The following is a 13,990-nucleotide window of genomic DNA, read 5'->3' as shown; positions in this document are numbered from 1 at the left end:
GGTCAAATGGCTGGGAGTTTGGGGCTGTGCTTTGGAGGCTAGTTATAAGTTACTAAGGTAAAGATGCACAAGAAAGTTCAGGTCAAATGGAGCAAGTAAAATGGTAGTTGCTGTAGAAACCACCATTTCTGTCCAGAACAGAAATGATTTTCTGTAGCAAAAATATTCCAAAAAGTGATGAAATATTTTTGCTCAGGAGGTGCCCTAGGGTCCCTAGAATATTTGTGAATTATCTTAGAATTTTCTGAGCCATAAAAATCAGGGTTGCCTTGAAGCAAACAGATCTGGCTTAGGGGTTTTGAGAGAAAATGAATATTTTTCATTTAAGAAAAATATTCCAAAGGTTATTTTGTGGTGGATCAGAAGTGAAGTGATGGTTTGGGAGAGAAGTGAACACTTGGGTGAAAGCCAAGGATGCCCAAGTGTTTAAGTCCAAATGAAAAGATTCAGAAACTCCAAGTTTCAAAAACTTTCAAATGAAATTTCAAGCAAATAAGAAAGGGCAAAAACCAGGCTGTCACACTATAGGGTTTTTCCGGGCAGTGAAGGAATAGCTCGAGCTTGCATCATGAAGAATAAATTTTGCCTTTCAATCTATACCGACCGTCGCAAATCTACATTGCGTTTGGTGAGGAATTTTACAAGTACTCTCATCCATCTACTCATCTACTCCCTCCGTTAGTCTTTTTAGAGATTACAATGCAGACTACATACGAAGCAAAATAAATTAATCTACACTCTAAAATACATCTATAAACATTCATATGTAGGCCATATTGAAATATTTAAAAATACTTATATTCAGAAATGGAGGGAGTATATGCTGCCGACCTCCTGGACATTGTCATTCGTCCTTATTGTCGTCACTGCCCCGCCGGCCCCACCCCCACCCACACCAACAGATGGTCATAATTTTGTAAGACAACTGACTCAACTCAGCTTTTCGATAACTGGATTGATCATACATATCCTTGCATTCATACATTGTAGGAAATATGATCACACTTCACCCGTCGACCTTGCGGCAGAAAACCTCGTCTTATTACGCATACGTCCATACTAGGTGCACGTAGAAACAGAAAACAGAACAGACATTTCGATTTGCGAATGCCCACAGCTGCCAATTATTCAGCGATCGACCGACGCGCGGTTAACTCAGACGTCGGACCATGTGACGGGCACCTCGCCGACGTTGGTGTCGAGCCCAAGCGCCTTCCACACGGCCTTGGAGGTGTCGACGATGTTGTTCTTGCAGCCCTTCCTGGAGTCGCACTCGTCCACCACCATGGCCTCCACGCTCCGCCCGGTGCCCGCGCTGGTGATGCGGATCATCTTGAAGCACCGGGCCCCGCCCTGGTACAACCCCGTCGGCAGCGCCACCAGCATGTCGTCGTCGCTGTGGTACTTGCCGTCGCACTCCGCCGGCCCGCCGCCGTCCTCGCCGCGCTCGAACCCGTTGACCGTCATCACCCCCGGCATGCCGTCGACCTTGGACGTCGAAACGGCCGGCGACGAGCGGGCGACGGTGCCGGTTGACGCCCACAGTAGGACCACGAGCACGGCCAGGGCTGCGAGCTTGGCGTACGCCATTGCTAAGCCTATGTGAAGCTCTTGCTCGCTTAGGCTTGCATGCGCTGGATCGGCTTGCTCGTGGGGTGCTTATGGCGTTGGATTCCGGCGGTTTATATAGACAACCATCACTGTCTCGTGTGCACCGCTGTCTTTCTTGCATTGGTTCTTGTTTCGGAACTGCGTCACTGGCTAGTCTATTCCCGGCCGGTGTGCTCGATATGGGATTAATTAACGGCTTGTTTTGGGGTCACTTGTGCTTGTGTAATGACGATGCGTTTGGATTTGATGGTGTCGCTAAGTGTTGGAGCGGTAATTCCAGAGCGAATGGCAACTGAGCAGGTCGCCCGTGGCGGAGTTGACAGTGATTCTATTACTCCGTACGTGTAAGACGAAAATTACTTCTCAAATGAGCATCAGTGGTAGTATATATGCAGCTCTGTTAATATAATCAAGTGCTCCAGTAGTAGAATGCAACTTACGGAAGTTCGCTTTGAACCAATAGTATTGTAATCAATACGTATCAGAGTTGAGGCGATGCGTAAAGAAAAACATTTCAAGCTAGCTAAATACTCGGTACATCGAATGTAATAAAATCTTATATTATGAGACGAAGGAAGTATTTTGTTGTCCATTCGCGAAAAGAAGATGCGCACCAACTTTGTTGAGGTATCTAAAAAACCTTGGTTATAGAATGAGTATATGTGGCTCAACCAGTAGAACTGTAGCATCGCTGGCTACGCCGGTCTCTTCCAGCTGTTAGCTAACTAATTTAACTGGTCATCAACTCGTGCATTCTAAACAAAAAAGCTATTAAAATGCACGTCACATGTGAAAGAAAATCTATAAATGTGTAGGAGTTTGAAACATATTTAAAAGACATCTCTAGCATATTTTTGTTATTTATTAAAACAATTTCGTTAATTCAAAGGTTACTAAGATCTTCTTGGTTATTTGCATTTTCGAATTTTCATTTAAGTGGAGTTGAACTTTGCTGAATGAACTTGGACATAAAAATATATCTGGTCATCTGGATGGACTTAAATATAGGGAAACCAACAGATTTAGAGCATTAGATGTTATCTCTTGGTTATCTATCATAAAAATGAATTATATTCCCGCAATTAGGTTCCCTTTAGTACCCGTTTTCTTCAATTATTTTGTTACAATTTTTTTTTTCTGTTTTTGAACTTTATTTTCAACATCAATGTTTTTTAGAATGATGCTATGCTACATACCCACAAATATGTTTTCGAAGAATATAGTCATCTATTCAACGTGTTCGAGCAGGTTCTATTCTATCCTCTAACTCAAGGGTTTGTCTAAATGCCCACCTAAATGGACTAGTGGATGCTCTTACGACTGATGTTAGAAAGTTTTCGGAGCAAGATACCACACAACTGCAGTTCAAAATTGAATTACTTTTAGAAAATCAGCATAAAGTCATTTAAATGTGCAAAAGTAGCTAGAAATCTAGAAAATTCATAAAACTTGGGAATTGTTTATAAATTATGATCTACTTTATGTGAAAATTGGAGTGGTGCCATTTCTCACCATATTTTTTTTGTAGTTGCTTCAGAGAAAAAAAAACATTTTTGGTACTTAGAAAACTGATCGTTTTGTACAAAAAGATGGAAATTTACTATTTAGCAACATTCTTTGTAATGGCAAGATGCACCTATATACCCAAGATGGACGGCGAGGCGATGGCGGCAGCCCATGAAGCGCAACTTCCCGTTGGGGTTGGGGTTGTGCGGCACAAGAAAGTTGGCGGCAGGGATGCGGTCAGGCAAGTCAAGGACAGAAGTGAAGACAGTCACACTAGTGAGTAAACACCTCGCGAAGAAGCCAAGCAGAGGGGGTTTTCGGTGGTGCTTGTGAAAGCGGCAGAGGAACTTGCTGTTGGAATTTTGCTAGTAGGCCTTTGGCCCAAAGCCCAACTAAAATTCTGAAATTCTCTTGGCCCATTCATGCACACATGTGAGTGGAGTGAGTGAGATTAAAGTTTAGTCCCTCCCCGGAAGTTGAGAGAGAGTTGCACCTCTTTATAAGGTGAGCTCTTCTACCACTTGTATGAGCATGAGAAGAAGAGACCTACACGCTCGCTCGCCACGCCACGCCACGCCTCGTCACGACGTGGGTTGTGGGATTGAGCCGAGCCGAGGACAGAGCTATGCACGTTGTCTATATTTTTGCTGCTCGGAAAAATTAATGAGTCATTAATTAATAATTAACAGACGCGTTAATTACTGAACCGTTTTCAATTCTTTTGGATCGTGACGACTCGGACGTGGGGTTTACTCCCACGACCTACCCGGCCCGCACTATATAGCCAGGCAGACGTCTACCCTAGCCGCCGCCACTTCGTATGGTTTCGCACCACCGTTCCAGATCATTGCGCCGCCACGCAAGTCTTCTCCATCCCTCCTTTCGGCGTGCACCGCAAGAAGGGACAGCAAGCCTCCGGAACCCCGCCTCTCGTGATCCTGTACGGGAGAGGGGCGATCAGGTTTTTGGGGAGCGCACTCGCGCGACTGCTGGCAGCGACGACTTCGCCAACGACGACTTCTTCCCCGACCTCGGCAACCTCATCCTCGACGACATGGGCGACAACGTCAACGCCGGTGATGCTGCTCCCGCTGCACCGTATGTGATCCTATCCTTCTTGTTCGAGATTGTGGTAGAATTCATGTTTCTAGTATGTGCTCTAGATGTGATCTATTCATCTACTATGCTAGTTTGCATGATTAGTTTAATCTCTACTAGTGCTGTCATGATTTATCTTCTGTTTATTCGGATTAAATCTCGTAGTAATTTGCTCATATTTCCAACAATCCAAAAACCTGATTATAGGAATTTACTCTGAGTGGTTTTGCTGCGCATCTGAAGCCGCCTGCCTTTAAGGGGGCGCAATATAAGAGGTGGAGCACGAGAGCAGTCTACTGGTTTCAGACCATGGGCCGCTATGACGCCACCAAGGGCAAGCCTGAGGGCGATCTTAATCCAGCACAGCTGGAAGCTTTTGAGAAGATCGATACTCTCTTTAAAGGCGCTCTTCTGAGTGTTCTTGATGACTCCAATGTGGATTCTTATATGTCGTTTGACAACGGCAAGGACATGTGGGCTGCGCTCGAGGCCAAGTTTGGTGCCTCGGACGCCGGCAGCGAGTTGTACGTCATGGAGCAATTCTATGACTACAAGATGACTGATGAGCGCTCTGTTGTACAACAGACTCATGAGGTACAGTCGCTCGCAAAAGAACTTGAGTTCTGCAAGTGTGTGTTGCCGGACAAATTTGTTGCCGAAGGCATCATTGCCAAGCTTCCACCTTCGTGGAACAATTTTGCTACTTCCCTGAAACACAAGAGACAGGAGTTTTCCGTTGCAGATCTCATTGGTACTCTTGATGTTGAAGAGAAGGCGAGAGCAAAGGACACACGTGCTCGAGTTGCTGAGGGAGCTTCTAGTGCCCACATGGTACAGAAGAAGAACTTCCAGCCCAACAAGTTCAAAAACAACAAGAACAAAACTCAGGGCAAAGGTAAGTTTGATACAAAGAACAAGCCGTCACATTCTACCAACTTCAAGAAGAATTCTCATAAGAAGGGGAAGGGACTTTGCCATGTCTGCGGTGATCCTAATCACTGGGCTTCGAAGTGTCCTAACCGCTTTGAGGAGCGCGAACATGAGAAGAGCGGCAAGTTCGCTAATGTTGTCATCGGTGATACTGATATGAAGGAATCTAGGTACGGTATTCTTCCTATCATCCTTTCAGTATTTCAATCTCCTGATTAGTTAATTGACACCGGTGCCAATGTACATGTTTGTGCTGATGCCTCCATGTTTTCTTCTTACCAGGTCACAGGGACTTCTCCCGTGATGATGGGGAACGGGTCACATGCCATCGTTCGAGGTGTTGGTACGGTCGATCTGAAGTTTACTCCAGGGAAGACCGTGCGTCTGAAGAACGTTCATCATGTGTCGTCCATCAATAAAAAACTCGTTTGCGGTTCCCGTTTATGTCGAGATGGTTTTAAGTTGGTTTTCGAATCCAATAAAGTTGTAATTTCTAAGTGTGGACAATTTGTTGGAAAAGGCTATATATGAGTGCGGAGGCTTGTTCCGCCTATCTTTGTCAGATATTTGCACTAGAGTTATTAATAATGTTTGCCACAATAATGAGTCTGATATTTGGCATTCACAACTTTGCCACATTAACTTTGGTTGCATGACGCGGCTAGACAATATGAATTTAATTGCAAAAATCTCTACTGTCAAAGGCTCCAAGTGCCAAGTATGTGTGCAAGCTAAGCAACCTCGCAAGTCCCATAAGACTGCAGAGGCAAGAGACTTGGCGCCACTAGAGCTTATACATTCTGATCTTTGTGAGATGAGTGGCATGTTGACAAAAGGTGGAAAGAGATACTTCATGACGTTGATTGATGACTCCACTAGATATTGTTATGTGTATCTTCTGAAATCAAAAGATGAGGCTTTAACTTTCTTCAAAAACTATAAAGCTGAGGCAGAGAACCAACTTGATCAAAAATTAAACGGCTTAGGTCTGATCATGGTGGAGAGTACTTTTCCAATGAATTTGATTTGTTTTGTGCGGAACATGGTTTAATCCATGAAAGGACGCCTCCCTACTCACCTCAGTCAAATGGGGTAGCCGAAAGAAAGAACCGAACTCTAACTGATATGGTTAACACCATGTTAGACACATCGGGTCTCTCCAAGGAATGGTGGGGGGAGGCGCTAATGACTGCGTGTCATGTCCTAAACCGAGTTCCCACAAAGCATAAGACCATGACTCCATTTGAGGAATGGGAAAGGAAAAGATTGAAACTCTCTTACCTACGTACTTGGGGTTGTTTGGCGGAAGTCAATATACCAATTCCCAAGAAGCAGAAGTTTGGACCAAAAACCGTGGATTGTGTTCTTCTGGGCTATGCTTTTCATAGCATTGGTTATAGATTTTTGATAATAAAATCTGAGGTATCCGACATGCATGTTGGTACGATTATGGAGTCTAATGGTGCAACTTTCTTTGAGGACATATTTCCTATGAAGGATATGTCGAGTTCATCAAATCTGGAGATACCTACTCCATCTAGTGAGGAATTTGTTGTAATTCCTGAACCCACCATTGCGATGGAACACGTTGAGAATCCCGTTGAGGGTGACAATGGAACTCCTGTGAGGAGTAAGAGACAGAGGACTTCAAAGTCCTTTGGTGATGATTTCATTGTGTACCTTGTGGATGACACACCCAGGACTATTTCAGAAGCCTATGCATCTCCTGATGCTGACTACTGGAAGGAAGCTGTTCGTAGCGAGATGGATTCCATCTTAGCTAGCGGAACTTGGGAGATCACTGACCGTCCTTATGGGTGCAAACCGGTAGGATTTAAGTGGGTGTTCAAGAAAAAGCTTAGACCTGATGGTACGATTGAAAAGTACAAGGCACGGCTTGTGGCTAAGGGTTATACCCAGAAAGAAGGTGAAGACTTCTTTGATACTTACTCACCCGTGGGTAGACTGGCCACAATTCGGGTGCTACTATCACTGGCTGCCTCGCATGGTCTTCTCGTTCATCAAATGGACGTTAAGACGCTTTCCTCAATGAAGAGTTGAAGGAGGAAATTTACATGGATCAACCAGATGGTTTTGTAGTACCTGGTCAGGAAGGAAAGGTGTGCAAGTTATTAAAGTCTTTATATGGCCTTAAACAAGCTCCTAAGGAGTGGCATGAGAAGTTTGAAAGAACATTAACTGCTGCCGGCTTTGTAGTAAACAATGGTGACAAGTGTGTGTTATCGCCATGGTGGGGGCGAAGGAGTTATTCTTTGTCTGTATGTCGACGACATACTGATCTTTGGAACCAAACTTGATTTAATCAAGGAGGTTAAGGATTTCTTATCTCGTTGCTTTGAGATGAAGGATCTAGGAGTAGCTGATGTTATCTTAAACATCAAGCTTTTGAGAGATGAGAATAGTGGGATCACACTGCTTCCGTCTCACTATGTGGAAAAGATCTTGAGTCGTTTTGGGTATAGCGACTGCACGCCTTCTCCAACTCCATATGATGCTAGTGTGTTGCTTCGAAATAATCGACGGATTGCCAGAGATCAACTGAGGTATTCTCAGATTATTGGCTCGCTTATGTATTTGGCGAGTGCCACGAGGCCTGACATCTCTTTTGCTGTTAGCAACCTGAGTCGGTTTGTGTCAAAACCGGGAGATGATCATTGGCGTGCGCTTGAGAGAGTTATGCGCTACTTGAAAGGCATTGCGAGCTATGGGATTCACTACACCGGGTATCCAAGGGTACTGGAGGGTTATAGTGACTCGAACTGGATATCTGATGCTGATGAGATTAAGGCCACAAGTGGTTATGTTTTTACACTTGGTGGTGGCGCTGTTTCTTGGAAGTCCTGCAAGCAGACCATCTTAACGAGGTCAAGTTTAGTCTCACCCCGGAAGTTTAGTCTCACCCCGGAAGTTGAGAGAGAGTTGCACCTCTTTATAAGGTGAGCTCTTCTACCACTTGTATGAGCATGAGAAGAAGAGACCTACACGCGCGCTCCTCCTCCTCGCTTGCCATGCCTCGTCACGACACACCGCGGGTTGCGGGATTGAGCCGAGCCGAGGACAGAGCTATGCACGTTGTCTTGTTCCCCGACCTCGGCAACCTCATCCTCGACGACATGGGCGACAACATCACCACTGGTGGTGCTTATCCCGCTGCACCGTATGTGATCCTATCCTTCTTGTTCGAGATCGTGGTAGAATTCATGTTTCTAGTATGTGATCTGTTCATCTACTATGCTAGTTCGTACGATTAGTTTAGGACGTCGATAACTGCCACACGTGTGGCATCTAGGGGGTATCTGCCGCACGCCCCGTGGGGCATCGACACAGGCCTGCCAGCACGAGCACGTCCGGGCGCACCCCGCCACAGCCCGCACGTTCGGTGTGCGGCGCGATCGCCCGCATGAGCACGTCCGGGCGAGCGACCACGCGGCCCGCACAACCCGTCTCGGCCATCGCCCCTCCCCGCCTGCGAGCCACACGCCCCGCGTGGCAGTAACCACGCGTCCCGCCGCGATTGCTATGGTCCGGACCCTGTTCCATGTACGTGTAACTCCAGTTGCCATGTCGCTGAACTGCAGTTGCCATGTCGGACAACTGCAGTTGCCATGTCGCTGAACTACAGTTGCCATGTCGGACAACTACAGTTGCCATGGTTGCTCGTAACTCCAGTTGCCATGTCGCTGAACTGCAGTTGCCATGTCGGACAACTGCAGTTGCCATGTTGCTGAACTGCAGTTGCCATGGTTGCTCAACTGCAGTTGCCATCTCAGGTCAAGTGCCGGATGCCATTTTTGGGCAACTGCAGCTGTTGCCATGTATGGTCTGGTCTACTACAGTTGCCATGATTTGAAAACTTTAGGAGTTGCCACCTACTAACACTAGACAGTTGCCATGTAGCACTACAAAACATGGCAAAAAACATGTCCGGGGTAAAAGAGAGTTGCCATATGCTTACAAGCACACTAGGGCAGTTGCCATGTATCCTACAAAAACACATGGCAAACTAATAGCTTTTGGTGTGTGGGAGAGGAGACGGGCATGTGGACTACGGTGGTATCTTTAGGAGTTGCCACCTACTAACACTAGACAGTTGCCATGTAGCGTTACAAAAACAGACGTGGCAACAATAACATGTTCGGGGTAAAACAGAGTTGCCATCTGCTTACAATCACGAATAGGGCGGTTACCATGTAACCTGCAAAAAACATGGCAAATGACACTTGGGTGTGGGAGAGTGGGAAAATGGGCAGTCGTGGGAGATGGCGGACAGAAGTCGTGCGGGGCGTGCAGGCGCGACGGCAGTTCCACCGCACGCCCCGAGTCGCAACCGCTGACCTCGGAGGGAAAACAGCGTGCGGGCGAACTCCCTCATACGCCACACACGCGAGTTGTCCTACGTGGCACACAAAATCAGCCCTCTCTTGCCAAGATTCGTGCAAAAGACGCTGGGTGGCGATCGAGGCGTGTGGACGAGTTGGCTAACGCCCACACGTGTAGGCGTTAGTGTTTTCATTAGTTTAATCTTTACTAGTGCTGTCATAATTTATGTTCTGTTTATTCGGATTAAATCTCGTAGTAATTTGTTTATATTTCCAACGCTTCACGGTCGGTGAGGACATCGTGCCAGCGCGGGCAAACAAGGGGCGCGCGGGGAATAGAGGCACCTCAGAATTGAGAGTTGATTTCGGTGGCGCTTGCGAAATCAGAACGAGGGTTGATTTTCGATTCGATTTGTGAATACAAGTCCTTTGCTTCAACGAGTAGTAAAAGGGGGAGCAATCTCTTAGCCTATGACGGACCCGCATGTCATGGACTCATGGACCTCTCCTCGCACGGAACGAGATTCTTTCTTCTCTGTTGCCCCTTCGATCCTCTCCTCTCCCTCCCTCCCTCCCCAAGGAAGGCCGGTGGCGCCATGGCCGAGACGGCGTGGGAGCTCGCCGAACTATTCGTCCTCCGCCCCGTCCTCGCCATCTTCTTTGCCCTCTCATTCATCCTCCTGAGTACGTACGGCGGCCAACCCCCCTTTTTTTTCTCTCGTCTGGCTGGTTTCCTGATTGAGATCCCCCAGGCTGGTATGTGGCGTGGAGGACGGTGCTGGCGCACGTCCCGCTCGTGCAGGAGGTCGCCGGCCTGCGCCGGAACAAGAAGCCCGCCAAGCCCAAGCCTCCCAACCGCGGCCGCATCGGCAGGTTCTACCAGTCGCAAGCGCAAGCGCAGAGGTGAACGAAGCCTCTTCTCTGTGCCCCCATTTGGATTCTGCGGCGATTCACACACTTGCTCAATTCTAACCGAGATTAGATTTCTCGGATGTCCCCCAAGGAGTATATTGAGTCTCATGCACCGACCGACCAGTAACCAAAATTCTGAACCGATGTAAGGTTGGGCAAATCCATGTATACTTCAACACAAGAAAAATATCCATAAATCCTTATTGTTCACAGAGAGTTATGATTAAAAGTGGCTGTAATTTTTTTCTGGTTTTTATCACTGTTAAGTGTTAACTGAAAATTGAACACGATAAGTGTGGTTGTTAATTCAGGCATTTTATCCGTATAGAGCAAGTGGCTTATAAGTTGCTGTTTTCAGTTTCATGCGTACACCAACATCGGAAATTACTTCACTTTCAGTTGTACTTTAATAGTGTTCAGTTTTCTTTTTCTTTTGTTATTATTGCCTGCTGTATTTTTCTAAAAAAAATATCCCTATACACTCGGTTATTCCAGTAACTATGGATTGATTGTCCCTACCTAACTAAATGGTAGTGGTCTAGGGAGCGCAATTGCTAAAGCACGGGAGAATGAAGAGTAATGATTTAAGCAAGAGCACTGCTTTGAATATAAGAGTGGCACATCATTGTTTCACCAAAATGGTGCTGAGTTTGTTGATATTGGGGGTGACTAATACCTAGCTAGCTAGCTTCTGTGACAACCAGTTTGATACTTCCTCCGTCCGGAAATACTTGTCCTAGAAATGATTATATCTAGACTTATTTTAGTTATAGATACATCCATTTTAACCATTTCTAAGAGGAAAAAGTCCAAAATAAACCTTGAAGTTATAGACGAAAGCTAAATCAAACCCTGAACTTTGAATCCCGGAAATTGGCACTCTGAACTTGTAATCCCGGTCTATTTTGGACCCTATACCTGTTGGCACACCGGGAATAATACAGTCCCGGCCGGGATTACCAATTACTCTCGTGGACAAGAATTTGGGCCGGCCCACTATAACACAACAGGAATTCGTGAGGTTTAAAAATGTCCGCACATTTCTAAAATTGTTCAAAAGTTAAAAATGTTCCTGTTTTCTATTTTTTGCACAAATTAAATTCGTTTTATGTTTTTTTAAAACTGTTTGGAATTTTGAAACTCGATTATCATTTTGAAAAAACTGTTCACGACTTCAAAAAAATCACATTTGTCAAGAAATGCTCAGAATTCCAACAGTTTTTCACATGCTTTGAAAAATGTTTCGTATTTTCAAAATTGTGTCACATTTTTAAAATAACATTTTTGGAATTTCGCGAATTATTTCATAAATAATGTATTTAGATTTTTTTTGGATTGTTGGCAGTGGACTCGACTGGGTCAGCCCACCAGATACAAAGCGAGTTTTTTTTCCCTAACATGCGACGTAAAAATTCTTTCTTTCTTTTTCTTAACGGGCGACGTAATAATTCCAAAACCAAAAAACATGCCGTGGAGTCGAACTTGGGACCTGGTAGCTACTACAGCAGACGACTATGACTAACATAGTCAGAGGCCCGAAATATTTAATCAGAAACCAAAGCGTCGAACTTTGAAAATATTTTTTAGGGGCAAACAAGTATTGAAAACGTATTTATTTATGAAATCTTTGAACATTTTATAAAGTGCGAGTACTTTTTGAAAAATTTGAATACTTTTAAAAAACCAACAACTTTGAAAAATCAAACACCCTTATAAACATTTTTTGAAACCTGACCAAAATTTTAAAGTGCAAACACTTTTTGAAACATAATTTTTTTCTGCAACCTGAACAAATTGTTAAAGTGCGGACACTTTTTGATGCATAAACATTTTCTTGTATAAAATGTTTATTGTCATTAAGAAAATTTAAAACATGTATTTGGTAAAATATTACCTTGTATTCAAAAAGTTTTGAAAACATTTAATTAAAAAATTTACATAATGTATTTGAAAATTTTAGAAGTTTATCCAAATACATTTAATGTGTGCGTTAAAAATGTACATTGGATACTGAGAAAAATTAGACATGTGTAAAAATGAAAAAGGAAAAGAAAACGAAAAAGAAAGAAAACTAAGAAAAACCATATTAGTGCGCGCGCAAGTAATTGTGCTACTTGGCCGGCCCAATTCAGCATATCCCGGCTATGTCCTGTCAAGGTTTAAAATAGACCGGGATTAGAGAGTTTGGTGTGCTCATTTCAGGGATTGAGAGTTAGGGGTTTGATTTAGCTTTCGCCTATAAATTGAAGGTTTGTTTTGGACTTTTTCTAAGACAAGTATTTTCGAACGGAGGGAGTATCAGATGTTAGTTTGATTACTTTTGTGGGCTATGGTTAAGAGCTGATGCGACTTGGCGAGGAATTGTTCCATGCTACTCCCTCCGTTCTAAAATAGATGACTCAACTTTATACTAACTTTAATACAAAGTTAGTATAAAGTTGAGTCATCTATTTTGTAACGGAGGGAGTAGTATTTAGAAAATTCAGACAAGAAGCTAACATGAAGAGTGTCGTGTGGCTTGGTGCGTCAGAGTGTGGTTATTCAGAGTGTTGCACTCTCTTCAGATATGCCCCCAATCATTTGAAATCATATTGTGCTTACTTGCATAAGTTATAGTATCTTATATGACATACTCACAAGATAACCGGTTTCTGTGTACACGATATTGCCTGGTTTTGCTTTAGATAAAGTCCTAAGGTGGAAACCCCTAAACACACCTAGGCTAGTGTGAGTCTCTGCTTTTTGTTTTCTTGTTTGCTTTATACACTAATGAACATGGTTGTTCAACAGGAACAGTAAATCAGAAGGGGGCTCTTGAGGAATAATCTTTTGGACATTGAAGGAAGCCCTCATTTGTTCAGAATGTTGTACATTCAATGAATTGACAGATTTTCTCTTTTAGGTGCAGATCTCTATACATATAATTAGCTTGCACCCCCAAATACACAATGATGTATCCACTCTATATTGCCCGTGTGTAAAGTTAAGGATCTTGTAATAAGATTGTAGATGCACATGGACTAGAATAAAGACAGCACTTGTCCTCTACAATAATTAGTCTGTCATTTGATCCACAAAGGTTTCCTTGTTAAGTTTCTAATCATTGGCTCGTAATGGATGAGCACTTCCAAAGATGAATATTGCTTTTATATGGCGAGCTCTGCAAATATCGCTGTTTTTTTGTCACTACTCAAGAGAAAAGATATCAGGTTTAATGCAAGAGAAGAAGCTGACGTGGAAGAGCAACTTTGATCAATGATCATCATTGTTACAACACATGTCAGTGTAAATCATGTCTAACAATGACAAGTCACACCAATTACTTTACAACATGAGACTGTAGGGTTTGCATTGCATGCTCCTGCTACAAGGCTCACGACAACTTCATTCAGTCTTTGCCTTTGACAGGACCTTCTTCCTCTGGGTAAGCATATAAGTGAACATGTGCGGCCCACCTGCAGTCATCCAAGTTAACCAACAAAATGTTCCGTGAGGTCCTACTTTGCTTATAGTATCGCTTTATTAATGTCAAAGTATGACAATCGCTACAAATGTGAAGGGCAAAGCGTGGTAAGAGGGGTTATGCACCTGGA

The 13,990-nt window shown here is 44.1% G+C and overlaps 1 protein-coding gene across 1 annotated transcript; it reads right to left on the bottom strand.

The window, feature by feature from the left end:
* Window positions 1-1,155: 1,155 nt before the first annotated feature.
* On the bottom strand, window positions 1,156-1,590 carry LOC109769643 (putative ripening-related protein 6). Its single transcript, XM_020328376.1, has one exon. It carries the CDS (start codon window positions 1,588-1,590, stop codon window positions 1,156-1,158), a length of 435 nt encoding a protein of 144 aa, XP_020183965.1.
* Window positions 1,591-13,990: the final 12,400 nt, after the last annotated feature.

This window comes from Aegilops tauschii, chromosome 3 (genome assembly GCF_002575655.3).
Source record: "Aegilops tauschii subsp. strangulata cultivar AL8/78 chromosome 3, Aet v6.0, whole genome shotgun sequence".
Classification (NCBI taxonomy): domain Eukaryota; kingdom Viridiplantae; phylum Streptophyta; class Magnoliopsida; order Poales; family Poaceae; genus Aegilops; species Aegilops tauschii.
Note: the sequence above shows the minus strand (reverse complement) of the source record. Positions and strands in the feature narration are given on the sequence as shown.